Source organism: Chiloscyllium punctatum, chromosome 49 (assembly GCF_047496795.1).
Source record: "Chiloscyllium punctatum isolate Juve2018m chromosome 49, sChiPun1.3, whole genome shotgun sequence".
In the NCBI taxonomy this organism is placed as follows: Eukaryota; Metazoa; Chordata; class Chondrichthyes; order Orectolobiformes; family Hemiscylliidae; genus Chiloscyllium; species Chiloscyllium punctatum.
Window position 1 is genome coordinate 23,247,289 of NC_092787.1, and position 24,276 is coordinate 23,271,564.

At 43.7% G+C, this 24,276-nt stretch overlaps 1 protein-coding gene across 4 annotated transcripts in view; it reads right to left on the reverse strand.

Annotated features, from left to right (window-relative positions):
* Positions 1–21,662, reverse strand: part of lhx3 (LIM homeobox 3) — a 75,184-nt gene extending 53,522 nt beyond the window's left edge. Inside the window, exons 1-2 of one of the 4 annotated variants that reach the window (XM_072565840.1) lie at positions 21,386–21,662; positions 7,337–7,508 (exon numbers count right to left, since the gene is read on the reverse strand). In XM_072565840.1, coding sequence (XP_072421941.1) covers positions 7,337–7,508; positions 21,386–21,491 — 278 coding nt within the window. In that variant the 5' untranslated portion in view covers positions 21,492–21,662. Of the gene's footprint in view, positions 1–7,336; positions 7,509–7,882; positions 7,989–8,190; positions 8,310–14,286; positions 14,547–21,385 lie in introns of those variants that run through there. The other 3 variants (XM_072565841.1, XM_072565843.1, XM_072565842.1) reach the window with 3 other exon arrangements.
* Between the last annotated feature and the right edge of the window lie 2,614 nt (positions 21,663–24,276).

The following is a 24,276-nucleotide window of genomic DNA, read 5'->3' on the forward strand; positions in this document are numbered from 1 at the left end:
AGCAAGGGCCTCCTGCTACCATCCTTGGGGAACTCCTGCCTTTCCTGAACAGCCCAGGAAAAAAACCTGCAGTCTCAGATTGCTGATCAGCAGAGCCCTTTTGTGACATCCTGAACAGCAAAACCAAGAAGGGGGATGAGGACCAGAAGATGGAGTTGCAGGCAGAGAGGGATGCCCCCAGGTTGCATGGAATTAATTGCTGTCTTGGCATTCTTTTAATCCAAACCATAAACCCTGTGAAGTAATGGCAGGGGGGCAGTGATTTCCTGATGACCACATGCAATACTCTTTATACTTTATCTGCTTGCATATCTAATGAGCTGCCAAGGACATCACAAGAGAAAAGACAATGTGCCTATAAACAAAAGTGACTTTCACGTCTGGCCTTTGCTATCAAACATTTTCATGGTGGAAAATTCTGCCCAGAGTTAATGTTTCAGGTTGAAGTGACCTTTAATCAGAACTGTTCCCAGACATACTCATACAATATCAGATTGATCAAGACATCTTTAACACAGATTGATAACTAGCCAAAGTATCGACGTAGACCAGATAAATAGATACAGTACCCTGGTTATTGTTTATTTGTTCAGAGGATGTGAACGTGGCTGACCTTAGAAACATGAAAGGTTTGCTCGGCCGGTTTTGAGGGCAGTTAAGAGTTCGACCACATAGCTGTGGGTCTGGAGTCACGTGCTGCAGAACAGGTAAGGACCCACAGACTTTATAACAATGGACCATGTTTACACGGTCACCAATCACCAATCTTTTTTTTAAATTCCAGATTTTTATTTAATTTAAATTTCATCATTGGCCTGGTGTCTCCCCTGGGCCTTTCGACCACAAATCCAGTGATATTAGTCCCACCGCATTCCCAGAAAAATAAACAGATAACAGTACTGGGAAGGATCGACATGGGGCATCAATTAGTAGGTGGGAACCACATTGTGTCCTTTAAGTGTAATTATGTTTTCTACATTTTAAAGTATAGTTTTCAATACTATAAACAATGTTATTATTTGATGTGGAGTATATTTATTTTAAGGGTATAGCTTTTAAAAAATATTACAAACAACGTTGATATTTGATGGGAGCATATTTTCTATGTGTTTAAAACACAGCTTTTAATATTATAAACAACGTCCCTGTATAATGATTTAATCAAAACTGCTATCAACATTTCTGAGTGGATAACTTTCTTTTGTGAATAAAATCAGTTTAGAATTACTGCGTTTGGTGTCTGTATTTTATAAATATTCCATCTCACGGCCTGCCTTGCTGGACTGTACGAATTGTAAACAAATCTTTGCATTGCTTTATCCAGTGTAAATTAAACCATACCTGGTGAGGGCGGCTTAGAATAATTAATCAAAACGTATGGTCAATTCTAATCTTGGTGGTGACAATTTGCTAAAGGCAGGGGTCAGCAAGTTCCTGTCGGTCCTGGCAAAAAAAAGCCCCAAGTGCGAGAACTCCGAAGCCAATATGGGATATTATAAACTGTGGGTGATCAAACTAACTCCAAAATACCAAGGCACTCAACTGGAAAGGCAGGGCTATTCGTGCGAAGCACACACCCAGAGATGTGTAAGAACTCCTGTAAAAGCGGTTTCTCTCACCGTCGACGTGTTGACGCTGACTTGACCTGAATCGCTACATCTATCCCCTCACCACATTTGGCAGCACTTCCTGCTTCGATTCGGGAAGGACTCATTCTCCAAAAAACAGGGCAGAATGAAAACCAAGTTGCGATTGGATGTTCCAGCTGTCGGATCGACTGCCCGTGGGAAGCGAAGACATTTAAACTATCGGACTTCTCACATTCCCAGTGTTTTGTTGTTAAAGTGGCTTATCGGGGTAGTTCCAACTTTACCAGCGGGATTATGTAAAAGGACAGAAGCAAATAAAATTGATGGAAAGACTGTTGTACCAGTCCACACGCTAGAGTGTGACATCTTAGGCGTAAATAGAAACTCAGATAGGTCCGGCAGCTTCTGTGAATAGTAACTTCAGTGAATAATTACTGTACCCGAAACGTTAACTCTGCTTTTTCTTTCCACAGATGTTGTCTGACCTGCTGAGTTTCTCCAGCAATTTCTCTTTTTGTTTCAGATATCCAGCATCCGCAGTTCCTTGCTTTTATGTGACACCGTACAGTTTGCCAGAGTATTAAATAAACTGACCTCAAAATACGACTACATTTAACTAGGAAGGTGGGTTTCTATGTAAAAAAAAAAGTGAGCCGTATTTCTGCACTGTTTCGCGTGCTAAATACCTCACCCGAAATGTTACTACGCACCATCAGCAAAATTATAAATGGCAATATTTCCACGGATAACATGGCGGTAAGTTTTAAATTAAAACGGGAAGTTTACCATGATAGTGAAATGCAGGGGTTGCAAAACAAGTTTACTCCCGCAATTTTTGTGCTAGCATGTAATCTCGGTTGTTCGGATCGAATGTCGGGTAAGGAACTCTCCAAAATTATTTTCTTGGTCAGGCTTAGTGACCTCCAACTTCACAAGCTCGCCCCCTCCCTCCGCCCCACCATCACAAAGAACTCGTCCACTTTACTAATACTATATCACCAATATATTTAGGCCTGGGTAACATTTATTGATCGATGTTTCCTGCTGAGCTGTTTCCATTGACAACTGAGTTTGGCGGGGGGAGAAAAGTGTTTTAGAAAACTCATTCTTTCTACCCGCCCGGAATTTAATTTATCACGGCATCTAAAGGTAGGCTATTTGTTGATGCATATTGTAATTGCAAGCTGTGATCCAATCATTGAACCTATCACTTTCCAATGACTTTATATCTAATATACATTATATCACTATATCTTGATGAATTTTAACATTCGACATCTTTAAATAAGAATTAAACTCGCTAGAGGCGAACAGTAGACAAGTGGACGTCACTGTGCATTAAGGTTTAATATCATTAATATAATTAAATAACAGTTATGATAAGAAAGTTCTAAAAGTCACTGGAATTGAAATGTTAACTCTCTTTTCCTTGCCAGATGCTGCCAGACCTACTGTGTTCCTATAGCACTGTCTGGTGTTACTTTTTACTTTAATTTCAGATTTTCGGGCATGTCTAAGATTATTCCCTTGATTGAAATAAAGGTCGCTTCAAGATATTAGTTGCTTCCTAAGCGAGAATGAAACAGACTGAAAGCTGGTTAGAGATGCAGATGGAACAGAATTTCTCAGCCGGGATTAACCCCGAGAGGATTGGACTTTGGTCTGTTTCCGATTCCCTGGTTCGCCTGAACTCCAACCTTCAACCGCAGCACTGGAATTAATCTAAACTGGACAACTCACACTTCCTGAATGGAATTTACTACCAGCGTATGAAAAGTAAAATATCTAAAGGTTGTGACAATACATTTTTAAATGAGTTGAAATGGATTCGTTCTTTAAATCGACGTATCTTGTTATTTTTCTGTTGTTTTGTTTAAATGCAAAAGAAACCACTTCTAAACTTATGTTTAAGAAAATGCTACACAGGAAAGACATATAAAACTACAGCCACTCAAATAGTTTTTTTTTAGTTTAAGTAAATTTACACTGTGGGTTACTAAATTATGTAGATCATGTTCATCGTTACTTCAACGTAACATTTTAATTATCTATGCAGAATTATAAAACAGTAAACCTGTTCTAATCCTATGCCGGTTCGCTAATCGGTGAATGTCTCTTAAAACTAAAACCAAGGCCTCCAGTTCTATCTCCTACCACCGCCGTTTGTCAAAGCCCTGACCCAGTTCCGACGGCTGAGGGATTTGGAAAAAAAAACTAATCCTCGCCTTTCAATCTTTGCTTCCAGCAAGAAGCTAGAAACGAGATATTAATCTTCTGGGATCAGAAAATAAAACTAAGGAATCGGGGGGGGGGGGGGTTCAGGGACAAATTTAAAGACAAATAAGAAGCTTAGTCTCTTGGCTGGATGTGTAAGTGCTGAGGATACAGACCGTGTCTTTGTGTCTCTCACCGATACGCACATGGATGGGAAACGAAGCCTCACATCGAAATCCTAAATTCAGCAGGAGATTTGCTGCAGACCAAGGTTATTGCTAACGATGTTACACAGATACATATCTTTGAGAGATGGAGCGCACGAATTAAGAAGCAGAACATAATTGCAAACATTTATAAATAACGTAAAAGTGAAATTAAATTCTGCAGTGTTTATCTAAATATTAAAGAAAGGTTAAACTATACGGTCTTGCCATATTTACAGAGGTGTAGCTATATCTGTAATTAACGCATATTTTCAAATGAGAACCACTATTGTTTTAACTCAAAATCTTTTTTGAAAAAAACATCATATTTTAACAATATCCCGGTCAGTTTGGGGAATTTCATATTTCTCCCTCAGTTGGGATTCATTATTCTAAGTGGGGAACTGATCTGGATGGAATTAATAATTTTAAATCGGACAGTTTCAACAGTCTGACACATGTAATTTTTTAAAAAAGATCTATCCCACCCTTCTTGACTCTCCCTCATGTTTCTGAATTCTATTTTGTGAATATGTTGGGAAAAAAGGCAGTGTTCCGATTTTTTTCTCCCTATCGTCCTGATTTTTTTTAGAAAGACAGAATTCATTTATATAGAGCCCCCGGGACGTCCCAAAGTATTTTACATGCACTTTTCAATTGCATTCGCGTGACAGCAGCAATTGCAATTTGCATGAAAAGGTCCGGCAAATAGCATTATGACAGTCATGTACTTTAAGGGGGAGAAAGTGAGGGTCACAGATGCTGGGGGTCAGAGTCAATAGCTTGGTGCTGGAAAACCACAGCAGATCGGGCAGCTTCCGAGGAGCAGGCAAATCGACGTTTCGGGCATAAGCCCTTCATCAGATATGAGGCTTGTGGACCAAGGGGTCTGAGAGATGACTTTAAAGTGATGTTCGAAGGTGCTATATACCAGCGAGGAGACAGGCTGGGGTGGGGGGGAGGGGAATCTCCTAGCAATGGAATCATTGATTTTATTTTAACATTGGTCTGAGAGGGCTTGGGGATACTGCGACGCTGTGGCTTCCTCTCTGTAAGGATTCAGCGTTTGAACCTTTTGACTCAGAGGCCATTGAACTGCGGCTCAGTAAAATCGCTAACGTTACCAGATCCGTGTGGAAAGCGATGCATTAATATATATATATATACAGACACAAACACTTAAACACATAGATACACACACATTCAGATATACACAGGTACAAACGCACAAACACTTAGACACAAATATACACACACACATACAGCGCGGTTTGGTCATCGGTTTCAGGGTCAGGATCAATGTAACCGCCATGAAGGGACAAGCACTCGGTCAGTTGAAGAGTCACTGGACCCGAACTGTTAACCCTGCTCTCTGTCTCCATAGATGCTGCCAAATCTGCTGAGTTTCTCCAGCAATTCCTGCTTTCGTTTCAGATTTCTATCGTCAGCAGTTCTTTATTTTAGTTTCTTCGGTGGTTTTGGTCATTATTATTCTATTTAAATAGGCTTTTCCTTTTCCCACACACATTCTGTATTTCTGAAGTCCAATATTCCTGTAGATTGGAGACAGTATCTATTCGAGGACCTTTTCTTTCTCCAAAAATGTCAATTAACTTAAAGAAATCTGAAATTAACGGACGAAAGCAACAGACCGAGGATCTAAGCAGAGGATGCTAGAAATATTGTATTCTACTGAAAAATCCTTATCCTGGAAACATTGACTCTGCTTCGCTCTCCTCAAAGCTTGGCAAACCTGCAGAGCATTTCCAGCATTTCCTTTCTCATTTAGGAATGCCCTGCATTTTAAGTCTGAAACGGCGTCTTTGAATTTTTGATAATCTGTCTGGAAAATCTAATTTCGATTGTTGTATATGTGCAGGTTTGGGAAGCTGCTATTCTTTCCTGTTGGCGTCAGCCTGAGATAGAGACGCTTTTACCGTTTCCTATTCATGTTTGACGTTTGTGTGTTTGCAATCCTTGTATGTACTTGTGTGTGTGTGTGTGTTTGTGTGTGTGTCTATGTGTGTGTTTGTACCTGATCATATCTGAATGCGTTTGTGTCTGTGTGACTAAGTATTTTTTGTGTGTTTGTATCTGTGTGTCTAAGTGTTTGTATCTGTGTGTCTGTGTTTGTATCTGTGTGCCTAAATGTTTGTATGTGTGTTTGTATCTGTGTGTCTAAGTGTTTGTATCTGTGTGTCTATGTTTATATCTGTGTGTCTGTGTTTGTATCTGTGTGCCTAAGTATTTGTATGTGTGTTTGTATCTGTGTGTCTAAGTGTTTGTATCTGTGTGTCTGTGTTTGTATCTGTGTGCCTAAGTGTTTGTATGTGTGTTTGTATCTGTGTGTCTAAGTGTTTGTATCTGTGTGTCTGTGTTTGTATCTGTGTGCCTAAATGTTTGTATGTGTGTTTGTATCTGTGTACCTGTGTTTGTAAGTGTGTGCCTAAGTGTTTGTATGTGTGTTTGTATCTGTGTGTCTGTGTTTGTATCTGTGTGCCTAAGTGTTTGTATGTGTGCTTGTATCTGTGTGTCTGTGTTTGTATCTGTGTGCCTAAATGTTTGTATGTGTGTTTGTATCTGTGTGTCTAAGTGTTTGTATCTGTGTGTCTGTGTTTGTATCTGTGTGCCTAAGTGTTTGTATGTGTGTTTGTATCTGTGTGTCTAAGTGTTTGTATCTGTGTGTCTGTGTTTATATCTGTGTGTCTGTGTTTGTATCTGTGTGTCTAAGTGTTTGTATGTGTGTTTGTATCTGTGTGTCTGTGTTTGTATCTGTGTGCCTAAGTGTTTGTATGTGTGTTTGTACCTGTGGGTGCCTAAATGTGTTTGTATCTGTGAGTAAATGCGCTTGTGTGTGTGTTTGTATCGTGTCTGAGTGCGTTCGCATCTGTATGTGCATCCGTGTCTTAGTATGTTTGTCTCTGTATGTGTGTGCGTGTATTTGTATCTGTATGTCTGAGTGTGTTTGCATCCGTGTGCCTGAATGTGTTAGTTTGTGTGCGTCTGTATCCATGTGTATCTGCATAGGTTGCATCTGTATGTGTGAGCATCTTTGAGTGACTGTGTTTGTGAGCCTGTGTTTATGTGTGAGTGAACGCATGTAAATCTGCTTGCTCCTGCATATGCCGGAGTGTGCATGTGTCTGCAAGTCTGGGTGCTTGTGAGTGAACGTGCGTGTTACATACATATGAACGAAAGTGCGTGAATATGTGTGTTTGTATCTGTGTACGTGAGTGATTGGGAGAGGATGTGTGAGTGAATGTGTGCGAACATGTTTGTGGGTGAGAGTGTGTGCGTGTGACATCTTGCCAGATAAATCGTACTTACTTGAAGAAATCCTCCTTGCAGTAAACGCTATCTCCTCGGCTGTAGCATTTCTCCGTCAGTTGCTTTTGACAGTCGCCGCACTTTAAGCACTTGCTGTGCCAGTGACGGTCCAGGACCTTCAGGATAAACCTGTCCACGATGTGTTGATTGCAGCCGGCGCACAGCGGGATATCTGCACACACAACACGCTCTGTTTAATGCAGGCAAATCACACCGCGAGCCTTGTACAACATTCACATTTAAAGCAAACGCCTTCAGAAAACTATGAATTCTGCAAACGACAGTAATACTCCGGCACTAATAATGACGAAACTCCGGACTCCTGACCGACACTGCAAACGACGCAACGAATTATATACAAAGTGCAAACGAAATAGGCATATAATTTCTGAGTAACGTGTATCACTCGGTTAAATTCAATGAATGCAGAGTTGAAACATGTGAACACGATCAATCGCAGACCCTTATTACAAACACTGGGTCGTGTGGCTTCAGATTGAGGAGATTGTGGTAATTTATTTTGATTAAGAAACGGAATTTGCCGACCAAAGTTAGATTCCAGAGTTGACATCCCATATCCACACTGGCAAAGGTGCCACAAAGACGCGTCTCAGTCACACAGACTTCAGCCACAGAAACATCCAAGTGTGGCTCTAAACAAAATGCTGTTATTTGAAAATATTCACTGATTTGTGGATTGCAGATTAATCGGCTGGACTGCAAAAGGAGATAGAGGTTGGAAGCGTGCGGAGAACTGAGCATCCAACATATAAATGCAAATCTGGTGGCGGTCTCATTTAGATCTGACCCCTCCCTGGTCTAACAGAGATACGGAAATCAAAGCAAAACCTTACGTTGCATTTTGATCTTCAAGACCTTTGAAGGAACCGGGAATGATCCGTTCTGACGAAGGGTTACTGGATTCGAAATATGAACTTTGTTTTCTCTCCACAGATGCCCCCAGACCTACCGAGTTTCTCCAGCACTTTCTGCTTATGTTCCAGACAGGAGCAGCTTGGCTCTCAACAGGACTGGAGATGGTTGGGGATGTTGTGACGGTGGGGGTGGGAGGGGTAGATTGGAGACAGAGGCTGATGGGATTGGTGGGAGGGGGCTAAGTTAAAGGAGGGAAGGGAGGAATAACAGCAACCCCGTGTGTACACCAGCCCAGCTCTCCACCAAAGTGAAGTACAGGTCCAGGTGCAGTCCTCACACCAACCTACTCCATGAAGGGAGATTCTGAGAGGAATCACTTGAAGGAGAACCTGAGCTCATTGGATATATTGAAAAAACCCCAACCCCGGGCAGGTGGGTCAGGGATCACTGGCGTGTGACAGCCTCTGGGAGCTGCCAGTTCAGCAAAGGGGAAAGACCAGCGTGTAGGCCGCACCTTCCCCAACGTAATGTTGACTCCACCTCACTCCCAGCACCTTGACTACCAGGGCCCTATCAAAAGTGAAAGCGAGATCTATGGCCAGTTCGGGTTCTGTGTTGGTGAATCTTCCCCAGCTTCAGGTCCATATCTCTAGTACAATTTCCACAGGGACATGCAAAATAGCTATATATTCAACACTTTAATCATAATAATATATAATGGTCTATAATATATATAATTAGGAATACATAATATAATAAATGATAAAAGAATTAAAGTGTTTAATGTGTTTAATATATAAATACAATACATAATTATATATTTATATATTAAGCGCTTTACTTCTTTCCCATTTCAACAACAGCTTGGTTCCCTGTCTCCTACTTTCAGATTACATCTACGTTTATCGGCAATATCCGAATATTTATCATTTTTTTCTATTTTGTTTTGGAACGACGTACCTTCGAGATTTTAGAAGTCAAATGACAATGCACGACAATATCCGGCCTCCCGTCGTTCTGACGGGTGTAAAGATTTGACCTGCTATTGTTTTCCTGCTTTTATTTGTTTTGGGGGGGGGGGGAGAGCAGGGTTTATTTAAACGACACTGCGGAAGGTCTTTGCACACGATTGGAGTCGTAGATCAGTAGGACTGAGGGAAGGCCTGGTGAGGTTCAGTAAAAGTAAATGGGATTCTCAGAGCGTATCTGTAAGCAACACTTAAAGCCGTTTCATCACAGCAGGCAAGGTCCATACACCGACAGTTTCAATCCAATCCCTATGCAGTTACGACATAGCTCCCACTACAACCGCATCGGCGTGCAAAGAACTGAGAACGGAGCTTTTGACCGTGATAGGAATCAGACGGTGTTTAAAATCTACAACGCAATTCACAGTCTGGGAGCACTGCTCCTACCGCATTAAGAAATATAGCAGTGTCGGCTGTGCATCGGGGCTATTTTCCTAAACCTTGGAATATCTTAAACCCTGGCTATATTGTTTTTGGAAAAGTTAGAAGCTGTCTATGTACAGATGTGTGGGCGCGTGCTTTTGTTGCAAAATTAATCTCCCTGGTATCGTTAATCCCCTGTTAACAAGACAAAAATATTTACGAAAAAAAATAAACGGTTTATAAAGAGCGTTACGTAAAATTATTTCAACAATTGATCTTTCTAATCAGTACATCGATGTTTGGAAGAAGAACAGAACGAGGGAGAGAACCATCTGAGACAATAAATAAAGAACTGATGACGCTGCAGACCTGAAACTAACAAAAAAACCCAACAGAAATCGCTGGAGAAACTCGGCTGGGTTGGCAGCATCTGTGGAGAGAGTAAAAGAGATAACGTTTCGGGTCTAGTTAGCCCTTCTTCAGAACTGAGACAAAGTCACTCGATCCGAAACGTTAATTCTGCTTTCTTTCTCCACAGATGCTGCCAGCCGTGCTGAGCTTTTCCAACAATTTCTACTTTTGTTTCTGATTTACAGCATCCGGAGTAATTTCGTTTTTTTTAGGAAAAAAAAACCCCTACGGTCTTAGTTGTCATTGCAATAAAACGAGCATTCATTGACTTCTGTCTAGTTTGCGGATTTGAGACCATCGGTCGGAGTGAAAGAGGCGGGGGGGGGCGGGCGTTGACATGATCCAGAGAAATGAACTTTCAGAAAATAAAGCTTTTACCGCAGGGAACAAATGACCTACGGCCCATCGTAACGGTGTTGCACATCAAGCATCTAACTACTCTAATGCAGTTTCTGTCTTCGAAGGCCCGTAGACCTGCAAATATGTTCCCAATCAGCCTGTTCAGAAATGTTATGAAACAACTTTGGAGCAGGTGGGACTTGAATCCAGGCTTCCTGGCTCAGAGACAGGGACACTCTGACTGCGCTTTGGTAGCCCGGTAGCCTTGCATGATATGGGCGATTCGAGTGTTCAACTAAATACAGAAACATTATGAAGGCTCCTCTCTCTACACTTTTTTTTAGGAGGTGTGCTGCAGGGGAAAACATCTTTCCTCAAATCCCCTCCAAACATCCTGTTCCTTATGTTAAAACTGTGTCCAGAGTTATTAGATTAGATTACTTACAGCGTGGAAACAGGCCCTTCGGCCCAACAAGTCCACACCGACCCGCTGAAGCGCACCCACCCACACCCATTCCCCTACATTTACCCTGCAGCTAACACTAGGGGCAATTTAGCATAGCCAATTCACCTAACCTGCACATTTTTGGACTGTGGGAGGAAACCGGAGCACCCGGAGGAAACCCACGCAGACACGGGGAGAATGTGCAAACTCCACACAGTCAGTCGCCTGAGGTGGGAATTGAACCCAGGTCTCTTAGCACTGTGAGGCGGCAGTGCTAACCACTGTGCCACCGTGCCGCCCATTCCACTAACTTGGTCCAACTCAGTCGGACCTTTCTCCTCCAACTCGATTTTAAGGAAATAATTGTGTGAAAACCAGATCATTGCCTCGTTAAAATCTGGCCCCTCTCCAGCCTAACTGAAAAAAAGGTGAAATCACATCACAACCATACGTTACACGGTGACCATTAGAGCGAATCGGGCGGGATCCAATGAATGGTGACTTCCGGTATGAACAGTTGGGTGGGCAGCCCACCTAATTATATTGGGGGAGGGATGTGCGTGTGTTTTTTAAAGTAGCGGTGAGATATTGGCAGCTGGTGGACTCATAGAGAAAAGGGAGGGGAAACAGCAAAGCTAACATCACATCTAGACCAACTCAGTTATCCTAGCCAAGAAAATGGTCCTTAAAGCATCCTTCCTACAGGTACTCCCCTCCGTACATTACCCTGTAAAGGGACAGTCTTGCAGTTCGCGGCTTCGGGGGGAGCCTGAGCTCATTTGATAGCAAAAAAATTAAAAACACAGGTGGGTCAAGGGTCACAAGAACAGCCATCAGGAAGCGGAAGGCCACTTTTGCGCACTAACGTTAACTCCACTTTATATCTGAGCACCTCGCCCACTGACAAACTGTTCTCTTGCGGAAAGTATTCGTCTTCACGTCCCAAATGCAACGATTAGCTTAGCATTATCTCACCAACAGCCCCCACCCTATGCACACACACCTTTACTTCATTCTGCGGATATGATTTCGCCAGACGCCCTAGATACCCTAAGAATGTAGTGCTGGCTGCTGGATACAAATGAGTGGTACGTCCGGCCACTTCGACGGGTAGTTACCCAAATTGGTGTAGGACTGGAGTCACCAACAGGCCAGACCCGGGAAAGACGGTGGGTTTCCCTCCCTGACGAAGAGTCACCTGGGCTGGAAGCATTAGCTTGTTCTATCTCACTCTATGGATCCTGCCTGACCCGCTGTCATCTCCAGCATTTGTTGTTTTCAGTACAGATTCCAGCATCTGCAATAATTTGCTCCCAGCTTTCCCTCTCTCCACAGCTTTAATGAAATACTTGATTTCTAGACCATTTCCAACCTCACTTTCACCGTCAAATTTCACCAAGAAACACCCATTAACTCGACTGAAATTTGCAAACATCTAAAGTGGGATTTGGATTCCAGTTAGTAACCGAACTCCAGCATCAATACTGCAGAAATCAGCTCATGGGGAGAAGGCCTTGGGGGTGTCTTATGGTGCGGACAGTAGTGTCTCTATTTCTAAAACTAGATACTGTGGGTTCGGGTCCCAATTCAGGGTTTAATCATCCAATAGCTCACTCTGGTAGCCTCGGCAAACATGAGACCAATCCCTAAGTAATGCAGCAGGAACCTGTCTCCCAGCGACAATCCCATAACCGTCACCAGGATAGCGAAGATCACAGTGGGAGATCCAGAACACGCGCCCGCTTATGTGGGTCCGCTTGCTCGATAAATCTAAATCCTCTGTTTGAAATGAGGTCGTACAGGAGTCACTTTGAAACTGCCCAGTCGGGAACTGCAGTCAGATCAACCGCGCACCAATCCCTCAAATTACTGCTGGAATTTTGAGGCGACAGAGTTTTGCTTTAAACAGTGAAATATAGATCTTTTCTACACAGTGAAACAGAACACCAAAGGAGTACGCGCAATAATTTCCATGATTAAATATAGCAGTAGGTTATCGATGGTTTGGTATTCTCACGTTGTAACTTCCTCCAGTGAAAGTGGTCAGTCCACTTTTAAACTGGTCCTCAGATTATTATGCAAATTCTTATTTTTCATCTTGGTCGTTCTGTCATTACTTTAAACTGCAATTATCTCTAGAGCTCTATTCGAAATGTATCTATATATAGAATGAAAGTGTCACTGGTGAACCAGGTAATATTTAGTGCTCAATACTTCCTAGCTTACCTGGGACAGACGTCGGCCAGGATGTGAGACGCAAATTCCAGTTTTTGTTCTGCTTCCTGCACGCTCCTGGATTAATCCCTGGGTTAGAACTGGTTTCGGTTCAAACTGCAAACTCCCTGTGAACTGATTCGCCAAATCACACGTCTTCACGGCACGGAAAGAAAGCGGCGCTTTTGTCTGAAGTTTGCATCCTTTGCTAATGCATAGCGTTGGACAAGCAGTTTACGCGGACTGTGAATGGACTGTAGCGGCAAACTGACATTAAATATACACCGGTGTGAGCATTTTGCATTTCTTTTCCTCAGCTAGCTCCTTTTATATAATAGCGTCTTGCGGACATACTCGCAGTCAAGAGAATCTGTGAGGCTCCTTAATAGTCCCTCTTCGCATTAACTTACCCTGTCGCCATGTGCATCCCGTTACTTTAACACAGCAGTTTTTAAAAATAAAACACTGCTACCTTTGAATATTAATCCAGTCGTGGTCTCTCCCGCTGAAGACTGCAATCACAATGTGGGAATGAAAAACGTTTCTAAAAATTACAACCCCATTATTAAATGCGGTGGGGAGAAGGTAGATTGGGGGAGGTGAGATATATATCCGGTTTGTGACATTCGCATGTCCCTAATCCGCTGCCAGTTTTAACAAGAACGCGATGTGATACTGGAATAAGAAGCAAGGCCCCCTCTACACACGCGGGATCTCACATTCCCCAAATAATTTAAGTTGAAAGAAAAAAAACAGGTTGTTGCATTGAGTTAATCGGTTGGCGCAATTATAAGCAAAGGCATTTATTTCCGGATAGCAGCCGTTTAAAATAACCCACAAACTCACAACCCACTCATAGCGGCGGTATTCCTAACGTAAATCGGACCATCAGACCATTCGGCAACAGAACGGAATCTCTTCCGTGAATTTAAAGACTTGAACATAGTTAGCCGGCTGTTGGGAGAGGTTTATGGTTAATTCCCTGCCTGATGTAATTAAAGTGTGCACATTTTTCAAATGGAAATGCCATCTAATTTGTTAATTGACTGGTTGTAAGAGTTGACCTGCACTGATTGATACGCATCTGTCTACAGTGAAATCCTCTTTAGCTAAATTTTTGTTAGTGACTGGCCTTCGATATCAGACTCTGATGTAACACTGCCTCCAAACCTCCGAGCGGAAAGTAAACCAGTAAGAGTCTGGAAGAGACATGTTGGTCAGTTCAGATCATCACAACACCCCTTGTTATGAATAAGGTGAGTCGGACTCAGTACCTTTGCACAGATCATCATTCTGGGTCAGGAAGTCTTGTGGCGCCTCCGAGTTTGACTTCTCTCCCGGCTTCAGCCCACGAGCAGCACACATCTCTGCCCCAAAGTCGAAGTCAACTCCTGTTGCTTTTGGAAAGCACTCCCCGCGACCTTCAATGTTGATCCGGGTCAACGTTTCTAAAGTGATGGTTTGGGATGCCAGACCTAATCTGTTTGCAGATTGAACAACGATCCCAGAGGCGCTGGCAGGGCAGACCAAGCGGAGCTGCTACATTGGGTGTAGGACACACACACAGACACACACAGACACACACACACAGACACACACACACAAACATACTAAAATAGTCACACACACACACACACACACACAGACACACACACACAAACATACTAAAATAGTCACACACACACACACAGACACACACACACACACACACAAACATACTAAAATAGTCACACACACGAACACAGACGATCTCACACACGCAGAAAAAAACACACTGGAGTAGTCACACACGATCCCACACAAACACACAGATACAGTCACCCACACAGACAGACAACAACTAATACACAGACGGTCACACACTCGGTCAGTAACTCCAGCGACTGAAAGGTACAGTCAAAAGCAAAGATCTGATCTGGCTCCTCTATGCTGGAGTCTGCCCAAGATTGGAAAGTTGCGGTGAGGTGAGAGGACAGGAACAAATTGCAGCATCTGTACCCAGGCGAGAAATAAACCGGTACTTTTCCCATCTACAGTTTTAAGGGTTTTGTCCGCATTACACATTATAAGGTGACTGGCAAAGTCTTGAACTTCTCTTCTTTTTTTTGCCATTAAATGGTTTAATTTGTGATCGACACGTTTATTTTTTTTACATAAAATGTACTTTAACTTGATTTTGTTCTGAAGTGGAACTTGAATCAAATTTGACCCTTAGGATTAAAAAAAAACGTTGAAAACTGCCTATGAAGAAGCGGGCGCCGAGGTTCTGTATGGTGCTTGCAGTTGCTTGAGCAACGGCGGAACCGGGTAAAGACGGCTCGGGAAGGAGCGAGTGAAATTTAGCAACGTTATTGGGCAAAATCCGCCGGCAGATAATTAGGCAGACTGTCAATTCTCGCCCATGGATTTACACTTGCTCCTAGACTTTCTCTTGAAGATGGTTATATGAAAATAAATTACACTTTAATTTATTTATGATTTATGGTATTTAATAATTATAATCATGAAATATACACACCAGGGGTTCGTGGGCATATTTATTAATTACACATTTATACAATTGTAATTGCACTAGTAGTGAATATACGAATGTTGGTTTTTGTTTGCATTTTTAACTGCACCATTTGAATATGCTTTCGGAGCATTGAATTACACACACATTATTCTATACGAGAAATCTCCCTTCTCCCTACTCTGTTTTAGTTCTTTATTCCATTTGAAGGCAGAACCGAAAGACAATTCCAGGAAACTACCGACGCGGTTTGGTAATATCGGTCTGGTGTTTCCCTGTCAGTGATTTTGTTTAATTTCAACTTTCTAATATACATACTGTACAATCCTTGAGGGCTGTGTCGGCGTCCCTTCCCCCCTGTTTTGTTTTGACTTGGGCTACAATGCGACAAAATTCAACAGTCAACCTTAAACTGGGGTTTTAAAATGCTTCTGCATCCCGGGAAAAAAAACCCACCTTGGATTTGTACAACTGTCACTCGAAATACAGGAAGAAATTACAGCCGATGCTGAAATCTTGTACTGAAAACAACAAATGCTGGAGATCACAGCGGGCCAGGCAGCATCCATGGAGAGAGAGCAAGATATCGTCTCCAGTCCAGATAACTGCATCAGAGCTGGTGAAGTGTCGCGGGGACTGCATTTTTACTACAGTTTAGTCGGGGTGCCACTACCCCCACGCTTTCCAAACTATAGCATAAATACTGTCCCCTCCGCACTTCAGCTCTGATGCAGTCATCTAGATTCGAAATGTTAGCTTGCTCTCTGTCCAAGGATGTTATCACTCAATAATATCAGCGAGTGTTGGAGAAGGGTTGTGGAACTGAGTGAGGGAAACCTCTGAACTGGTTCCCTCAGACATTTATCCGTTAGATATTGGGATACACATATTGCACCAGGGGTAAATGGTCATATGGTATACACATGTCATATACCAGAGGGACATAGTCATATAGTATAGATATATAGATCGGGATACGTGGTCATAAAGTATATGTCATAAACCAGGAAAGCATGGTCTCATAGTATACACATGATACTACACCAGGGTTACATGGACATATAGTGTACACATGTAATGTACCAATGTACCAAAGATATATTGACATATGTATACACATGATAACATACCAGGGATACATTGACATATGGCAGGCATGTGCAATGCACCAGGGACGTATGGACATATTCACTATTTCTATAACTTCCATGTTATTGGCCGCTTGAGCACTAGGAGACACGTGTTTCAATTGGTTTGATGTAGTTTGCAATAAAGTGTGCAAATTCTGCTTGTTAAAAGCAACGGTGTCCAGCGCATCAGAGACAACATCTATTCAGCTAAGTGTATGAGTAAATTATCTCTGCTAAATATATCGATCAAATATCAAATTAAAGGTTCATTTGAGAAAAAATGGAAAACAATTAACACGTGAGGATTATGTAACGAAGCCACGTAGAGGACATCAGTCCCCAGGATATTATACACAGAAGAGATTCTGTCCCTTGTTAATGCTGAATACTCACCCGATGCACCTTTTCCCGTCTCGGGTTATCCTTCAGAGAATATTGTCGACGTTTTCTGAGCAAAAATGCACCAGTTGAAAACACTGGGCTCGGTCCACAACCTTTGCCCGCGCAACACAAGCGGTCGCTGTCGGTCACCGTCGGGTCACTCGATTGGGAGACGGAGCTGTGAGCTCAGGCACCTCTCACTTTATGAAATGTTGAAGCCCAGAAAGGGGCTGAATGTTACTAAATAGAGCACGCTATCCTGAAACGCCTCATCTACTCGTTACAGAGGTAAATAATGCTATATTTCTCAGGAATAAGGTGGGAGTGGGGGGTGGGAGGGGGAATGATCTGCCTGACCCACCGCCTCCCGTTTGTTTTTGGAACATTCTGTGCTCAATGAAATGTTAAGTAACACCCTGACAAATTTTATCGACGGTGATGTTTAAAACGGAGCGGTGCCTGGGGAAATCAGGCAGTAGTGCTACTGATGTACCTCCTGATGAATTCAAAATCAATGTTCCATTTGTTTGTATTCCCGGAGCTTATCAAACACCTTTTTGTCAAGCGAGGGGTGCTTCAGTCATATCTCTCCCTTAACTTTTTTTTAAAGATATGAGTGTTTTTTTTGTTTCTTTAAGTTCCCCTGGAAGGGCTCACGAAAATAGGGCTTGGTGGGCTGGGGTCCAGAACCTGGAGAGCAAACCAGGCACAGTGGCGATGGGATTGGCGAGAATAGTGGGGGCAGAGAAGGGGGCATGGGGAGGGAGGGAGTGGGCTGAGGGAGAGGGGAGGGGAGGAGGAGAGCAGTCTGATCCACCATCTTCTCTTTCAGAGAGAGGGGAGGTAGTGGGGGACGGGGGTGTGGCTAATTTGTTTGTTAAACTTGGCCAGCAGTTGTAAATTCAACGGCAAATCCTTCCATGGGTTGGATGGCAGTGAGTATTCTAAGACCTTTATGGGCGAGATGACTATCCTGATCCAAGAGGCGCACAAGCAAGGCAAGTGGAGCATCCGGGTGCAAGTTCAAGTCCAGTAAGCGTTAGAGTCTGACTTTGACCCATCAGTTAGAAGGTAAGAAGGTTCGGATCTCTGAGGTCACCACCATTTTCCAGCGAGGCCCGTATACCTGTTTCTGAATTCTCATTGCGATTTTAACCTCATTTCGCGGGTTTCCTTTTCCAAACGACTTCTTGTTTCACCCCTGATCACAAGGGCTGGAAGTGACCATGACTCAACACGAGAAGATAAACCTTGTTTTCTTTTAGTTATAAGTTCAATAGGCGCTGCATCTATTGACATACGGTCACGGGATGAGGGCATCACTGGCTGGGCCCAGCATTTCTTGCCCATCCCTAATTGCCCAGAGAGCCTTTAAAAGCCAACCACGTTGCTGTGGGTCTGGAGTCACATGTAGACCAAACCGGGTAACCGTGACAGACGAGCAAACCAAATGACGGTGAATCCACACCCTACATCCTGAACCCGAGGCGCTGGGTGACCAGGCTATTCTCGACGCTGGTATGTCAACTCTCCCGTGGTTAGCTAATGCATGACTGAGCTGGCTGGTTAAGACTGGAGAACAACCTCAATGAAATGCAATGATCAGTGGTTAGCACTGCTGCCCCACAGCGCCAGGCACCCAAGTTAGATACCACCCTCGGGCCACTGTCTGTGTGGAGTTTGTCACATTTTCCCCGGGTAGGAGTGGGTTTCCTCCCACAGTCCGAAGATGGGCAGGTTAGGGTGGACTGGCCATGCTTAACTGCCCACGGTGTCAAGGGATGTGCAGGCTTAGTTGGGTTAGCCATGAGAAATGCAGGGTTACGGGGATATGGTAGCGAGGTTGGGTCTGGGTTGGATTTTTTTGGGGGGGAGTAGGTAGAGGCTTGATGGGCCGAATGGCCTCTTCCCGCAGTATAGGGATCCTTTGATTCTACGATCGATGGGTGGGGGCATGCCCTACAGTGCAGATTATATACACAACACGCTGTCACCCACTACCCCAAGGGACATCTGGCTTTACCTCGAGGGTTTGTTTGGGCCGCTAACCTGAACTAGCCTCCTCCTACGAGATCAGGGATGGGATAGGCCAAACAAAACAAAAAGGAATCTCATTCCCGAAGGATTGCCGGAGGAGATGCTGTGTTGTAGGAAGTGCGGGCCATGGTGGGGATACATTTACTGCACCCCCTTTACCCCTCCAACCCCTGCGGCCCCTACAAACATTTGCCTTTTCTGGCGGTGCTGTCAGCAACCTCTGTTTAAATCACCGAGGAGCTCGTTAATAGACCGTGGGGTGAACTGAAAGCAGCAGATTTTGGAGACGTGTCCCATTAGAGGTGGCTGGGGCTTTTTAATCTTGACCTTCCCCTTTGAACTGATCCCGAGACCGTCTCAAGCACCAACTAATTAACCTCGAGAAATGGACCCAGACACCGGTCTGCACAGTCTTGCTGTGCCCATGGCCGGGCATGGGCGGGCGGTAGAATTTCACTAACATGACTCGCTGCGCTTCTTTGTAGCCATTTCCCCCGCCGACCTCACCCCACGACCTTCATTTACCAAACCTCTCCACACCTCCCCCCCCACCCCCACAACTCGCCCCCTGCAGCCACAAACACACTCACTCACACACACACACATATTCACCGCCCTCCCCCCACACACATATACAGCCACATACATTCACCTACACCCACACATACATCCACATACATTCACCCACACCCACAGTCACCAACCCCACGTACACATTCACCCTCATATACACCCCCCACACACATTCACTCACATATTCATCAGCCCCACATACATATTCACCCAAATATACACATATACACCCTCACACACATTCATCCACACACACCCACACATTCGCCCACACCCACATACTCACACATATACATACCCACACACACACACAAACACACCCACACACACATATTCATCCACTCGCACACCCACACATTCACCCACACCCACGCACACACACAAGCACACATATACACACATTACTACACAGGCATACCCATACACACCCACACATATACAAAAACACACGTGGGTGTGTAAAGATGGATGTAGAGGGGTATGAAGGGGAGTGGAAGGAGGCAGCAGGGATCTCTACGAATTCTCAATGCATTCTCCCATCCCCAAAAGATGAAGAACTTGACGGGGCAGTTCGATCAAGGGCAGGAATCGAAACGTGGTTCCTTGGACAGACTAGAGCCTGAGTTGAGGAAACTCTCCAGCCCTTTATGCATCCTCCCTCCCCCCTCGTCCTCTCCTCCCTCACCCCCACCTCCTGGTTAAAGCTTGCTTTGGGGAGACTAGGGAAAGCGAGCAAAAGCACAGACAGCCGGTTGGGATCTTGCTGTGTGGGGGTTACAGAAGACCAGTCCTGGATGCTGACTATGAATGATGTGCCTGTACGGGCGGACTCAACCCAGACACGCGCTGTACATCTGTTGATACAATTTCCTATAACAATGCGCTTCATTACATATTCATAACGTGTGCTGCTTACCCAGGGAACGGGGGCGGGTGGGGGGGAGCGGAGCGGGTGAAGTTACAATACATCTTGTTTTCTTTCCTAAAAAAAATTAACAAACATCATCTTGCCTTTATGTTGGCAAGTGACTAAAATGACACACAACCGTGCGACCATGCAAATACCATTGTGAAATTTCTGAACGTATTAAATGTCCTGAAAAGTACACAACCTCATTCCACATTCATAGTGAAAGGGATAGCAGAAGGCTTTAATATTGAGTGTCAGGTTACAACGGCGTTGGGATGTTGTCTACGAAAGGCTGCGAGACTGTTTGAAACGCATGTAAAATGTGTCCTCATCCCCCGCCCCCCTCTCGAATTAAAGTTAGAATTAGGTTTATTGTCAAGTACAGGGATACATGAGTACAGAGAAAAGTGCACAAAGTCGCCATTTCCGGCGCCATCTTAAGTACAAAGATACCTAGGTACAAAATATTAGGTACAAATTGGAAAAAAAATTAAAGAAATAGAGGGAAAGGTGCAACATTACAGTGCTGAAGTTCTAAAGCAGGCAATCCATGTTCTATGTACTGACTGACATATTAGGGATTTTAGTGTTGGACAGTTGGATCTAACTGTGTCTCTGATCTGTCAATTTGAGAAAAAGATGCGCTGCGGGGGTGGGGGAGGGGGTGAAATTGAGGGAAAGTGTTTGCTGAAAGAGACGTCAAATGGTGATGACTGAGAAACTCGTTTCTTCTTTTTTTTCCCCTTTTAAAAAAAGACAGTTCCAACAACATTTTCCAGGCAGTGTCAACTGAATGCACTGGATTAATGAGGCAGCCAAACCCATTTTACCTGCACCGCCGTTGAACCGTGGGTGCTCTGTCGATTTCGGGCAGCTTGTAGGTCCAGGATGTTCCAGCAGCATGGCGCTTCGTACTACAGCAGAAATTTTCTTCATAAATAACAATTTGCAAAAATAAAAGAACCTAAAATAACCACAAGCAAAACAAAAAAAAATGAAAGGAAACTGGGTATGGGGTATATAAATCCCTTTTGCAAGACAAGGAGAGATAGCCGCGGGCCAGGGAGTCGAAGCTACTGGTGTTTGTGAGAGATCGAGTGGGGAATTCCTGGAATTAATACTGTCAGCTGATCTGGCCGTCGACTGTAGCCAATGCTGCTGCACATTGTGTTGCCTTGGGACTCAGAGGAAAGCTGGATAGACGCGTCGCCGGGGGGCGGGGGGCGCTAAGGGGTGTACATTTGTGTCCCCAAGTACAACTTGAACCACTTGTCAGTGCTTTGTTTTAAACAATAGAGAAATTCAGACAGCACACCCCACCTCCCTCTCAAATTATCTCCGAATTAGTCAGACACGATTCCCTTCCATTGATAAAGAAACGCCACTTTGTGCATTTATGTGAATCCTTTAAACTTGCATTTTGACCTTGAAAGTCCAGGGGCGTTTAATTACCAGAAACACACATGTATTTAGATACTTAGATATAAAGGCATATATACACCGTTAACACGCAGATCCATTTAAAGATGATAAAGTGAAGAACTGTAGACGCGGAAGATCTGAAACAAAAACAGAACAACTAGACTAATGTTGTCCTAAAACCTTTTCCGTCAGGCAGAAGATGCAGAAGTTTGATCACAGGCAACAGCGGGTTCAGGGACATCTTCTTCCCTGCTGATGAATGGACTCTCTAACTTCAAATAGACTAGATTCCCTCCAGTCTGGAAAAAGGCCCTTCAGCCCAAGTCCACACCGACCCTTCGAAGAGCAGGTAAACACAATGACTGCAGATGCTGGAAACCAGATTCTGGAGTTGAGTGGTGCTGGAAGAGCACAGCAGTTCAGGCAGCACCCGAGGAGCAGTAAAAGGCAAAAGCCCTTCATCAGGAATCAGCAACCCACACAGACCTATTTCCCTCTGAAGGAGGCACCGAACACTATGGGCAATTTAACATGGCCAATTCACCTGAACTGTATTGTAGGAGTAAACCCACGCAGACAATGTGCAAACTCCAAACAGACAGTCGCCAAAGGCTGGAATCGAACCTGGGTCCCTGGTGCTGTAAGGCAGCTGTGCTAAGCACTGTGCCACCAGTCCCTCCTTCCTGCTTCCCCCCTTTCAGAATGCTGATCTTGTCAATGTTGTTCTTGCCTCACGCCAGGCCTGCGCAATGTAACCTGTATACCCCACTCTGTCCACGTTTCTTTTTCCACGCTATGATTCGGATGTCCTTGCTCACTATGACCTGCCCCTACTGCTCATAAACAAAGCGTTTCACTGTACTTAGGTACACGTGCCAATAAATCAAATAAATCAATCAAAATTTAACAAGTTTTTGAAGAGAAAGTATAGTTAACATCTGGACCCGAGTGACCCTTTTTTGAGCGTTGATAGCAGCTGATTTAAGGTGGTGTTTATGTTAAAGACAAAGGGTGGGGGAGTTAAATCGAGCCTTCGCAAATAATGGGATATGTACTTTTACACAACGTTGTTACATTTAAGTAATACCTTTCGGGTAAAATCTCTAGATAACGATTTTAGTGAGAGACATATCCCAGACCCGCGGAATTCTGCGGGACGTTGTTATTAGCAACTTTATGTGGTAGGCATCTCCCTTAACGAGAAGGAGGGACTCTCTAATCACTCCACAGAAACAAAATCTTGCCAACTGTCTCTTGTCGGTGTAGAAAGAAGGTATTTTCAGAATATCATTGTTATTTGAATAGACCGAAAGAAAAATGGTAAGATTTTAAAGGCAAACGGTAAATACATTTTCACTGACCGAGATTAGCAGAAACTAGATATAAAGAGAAAGCCAAAGTATAAGGGGTGTGGCGAAGCGCTGGGCAGGGAGATTAATTGGAGGGTGGGCCGAATAGCCGCTAACTGTGCCATATGTTTAAATGTAAATGCGGCATTAACACCGAGAATTCCTGATTTATACCGACTGGTCGGCGAGCATGCGAAACTAAAAAAAAAATCCTTTGAGTTAGAGCCTTTTTAATAAAATTAGGTCCCCGGAGACCTTTAGGGATATCCCAAGCCATAAGCTTATCTGCGCCCCGGCCATTTCTTGTTTTTTTTTCTAAGCAGTTGCAGAATTCTTCCATTTTCCTGACATATGTTTCCATTTATAAACACGGTGTTACAAGTATCCGATAGTAGGGTTTACCTGCGGACACAGGGACAATGTTGCTACTTCTTAAACATTTCACTGGGATCAGTTGGAAAGAAATGAAACGAATTTAAACAGGAACTCAGGGTAGCAATCTCGGGAACGGACAGGTTAGTCACATCTGAAAAGACAAGTTAAATAAAACATGGTCTACTTATGTGTTTGTGCTTCCGTTTACCTAGCTACGCATCATCCATCCATCATTTATTTATTTATTACCTAATCTATCTATCTATCTATCTATCTATCTATCGATCTATCTATCTATCTATCAATGCAAGTGTGTATCATCCACCCGGCCATCCATCCATGGACCCATCTATAGGGGACGATGCCCCAGTGGTAGTCTCATTGGACTATTGACCCAGGTAATGTTCTGAGAACCAGGTGCAAATCCTACCACAGCAGATGATGGAATTTGAATTCGATAAAAATTTGGAAGCTAAAGTCCAATGAATCCATTGACGACTGTTGGGGAGAAACCCATCCGATTCGTTAATGTCCTTTCGGGAAGGAAACTGCAACGTGGTTGACTCTGGGATGGG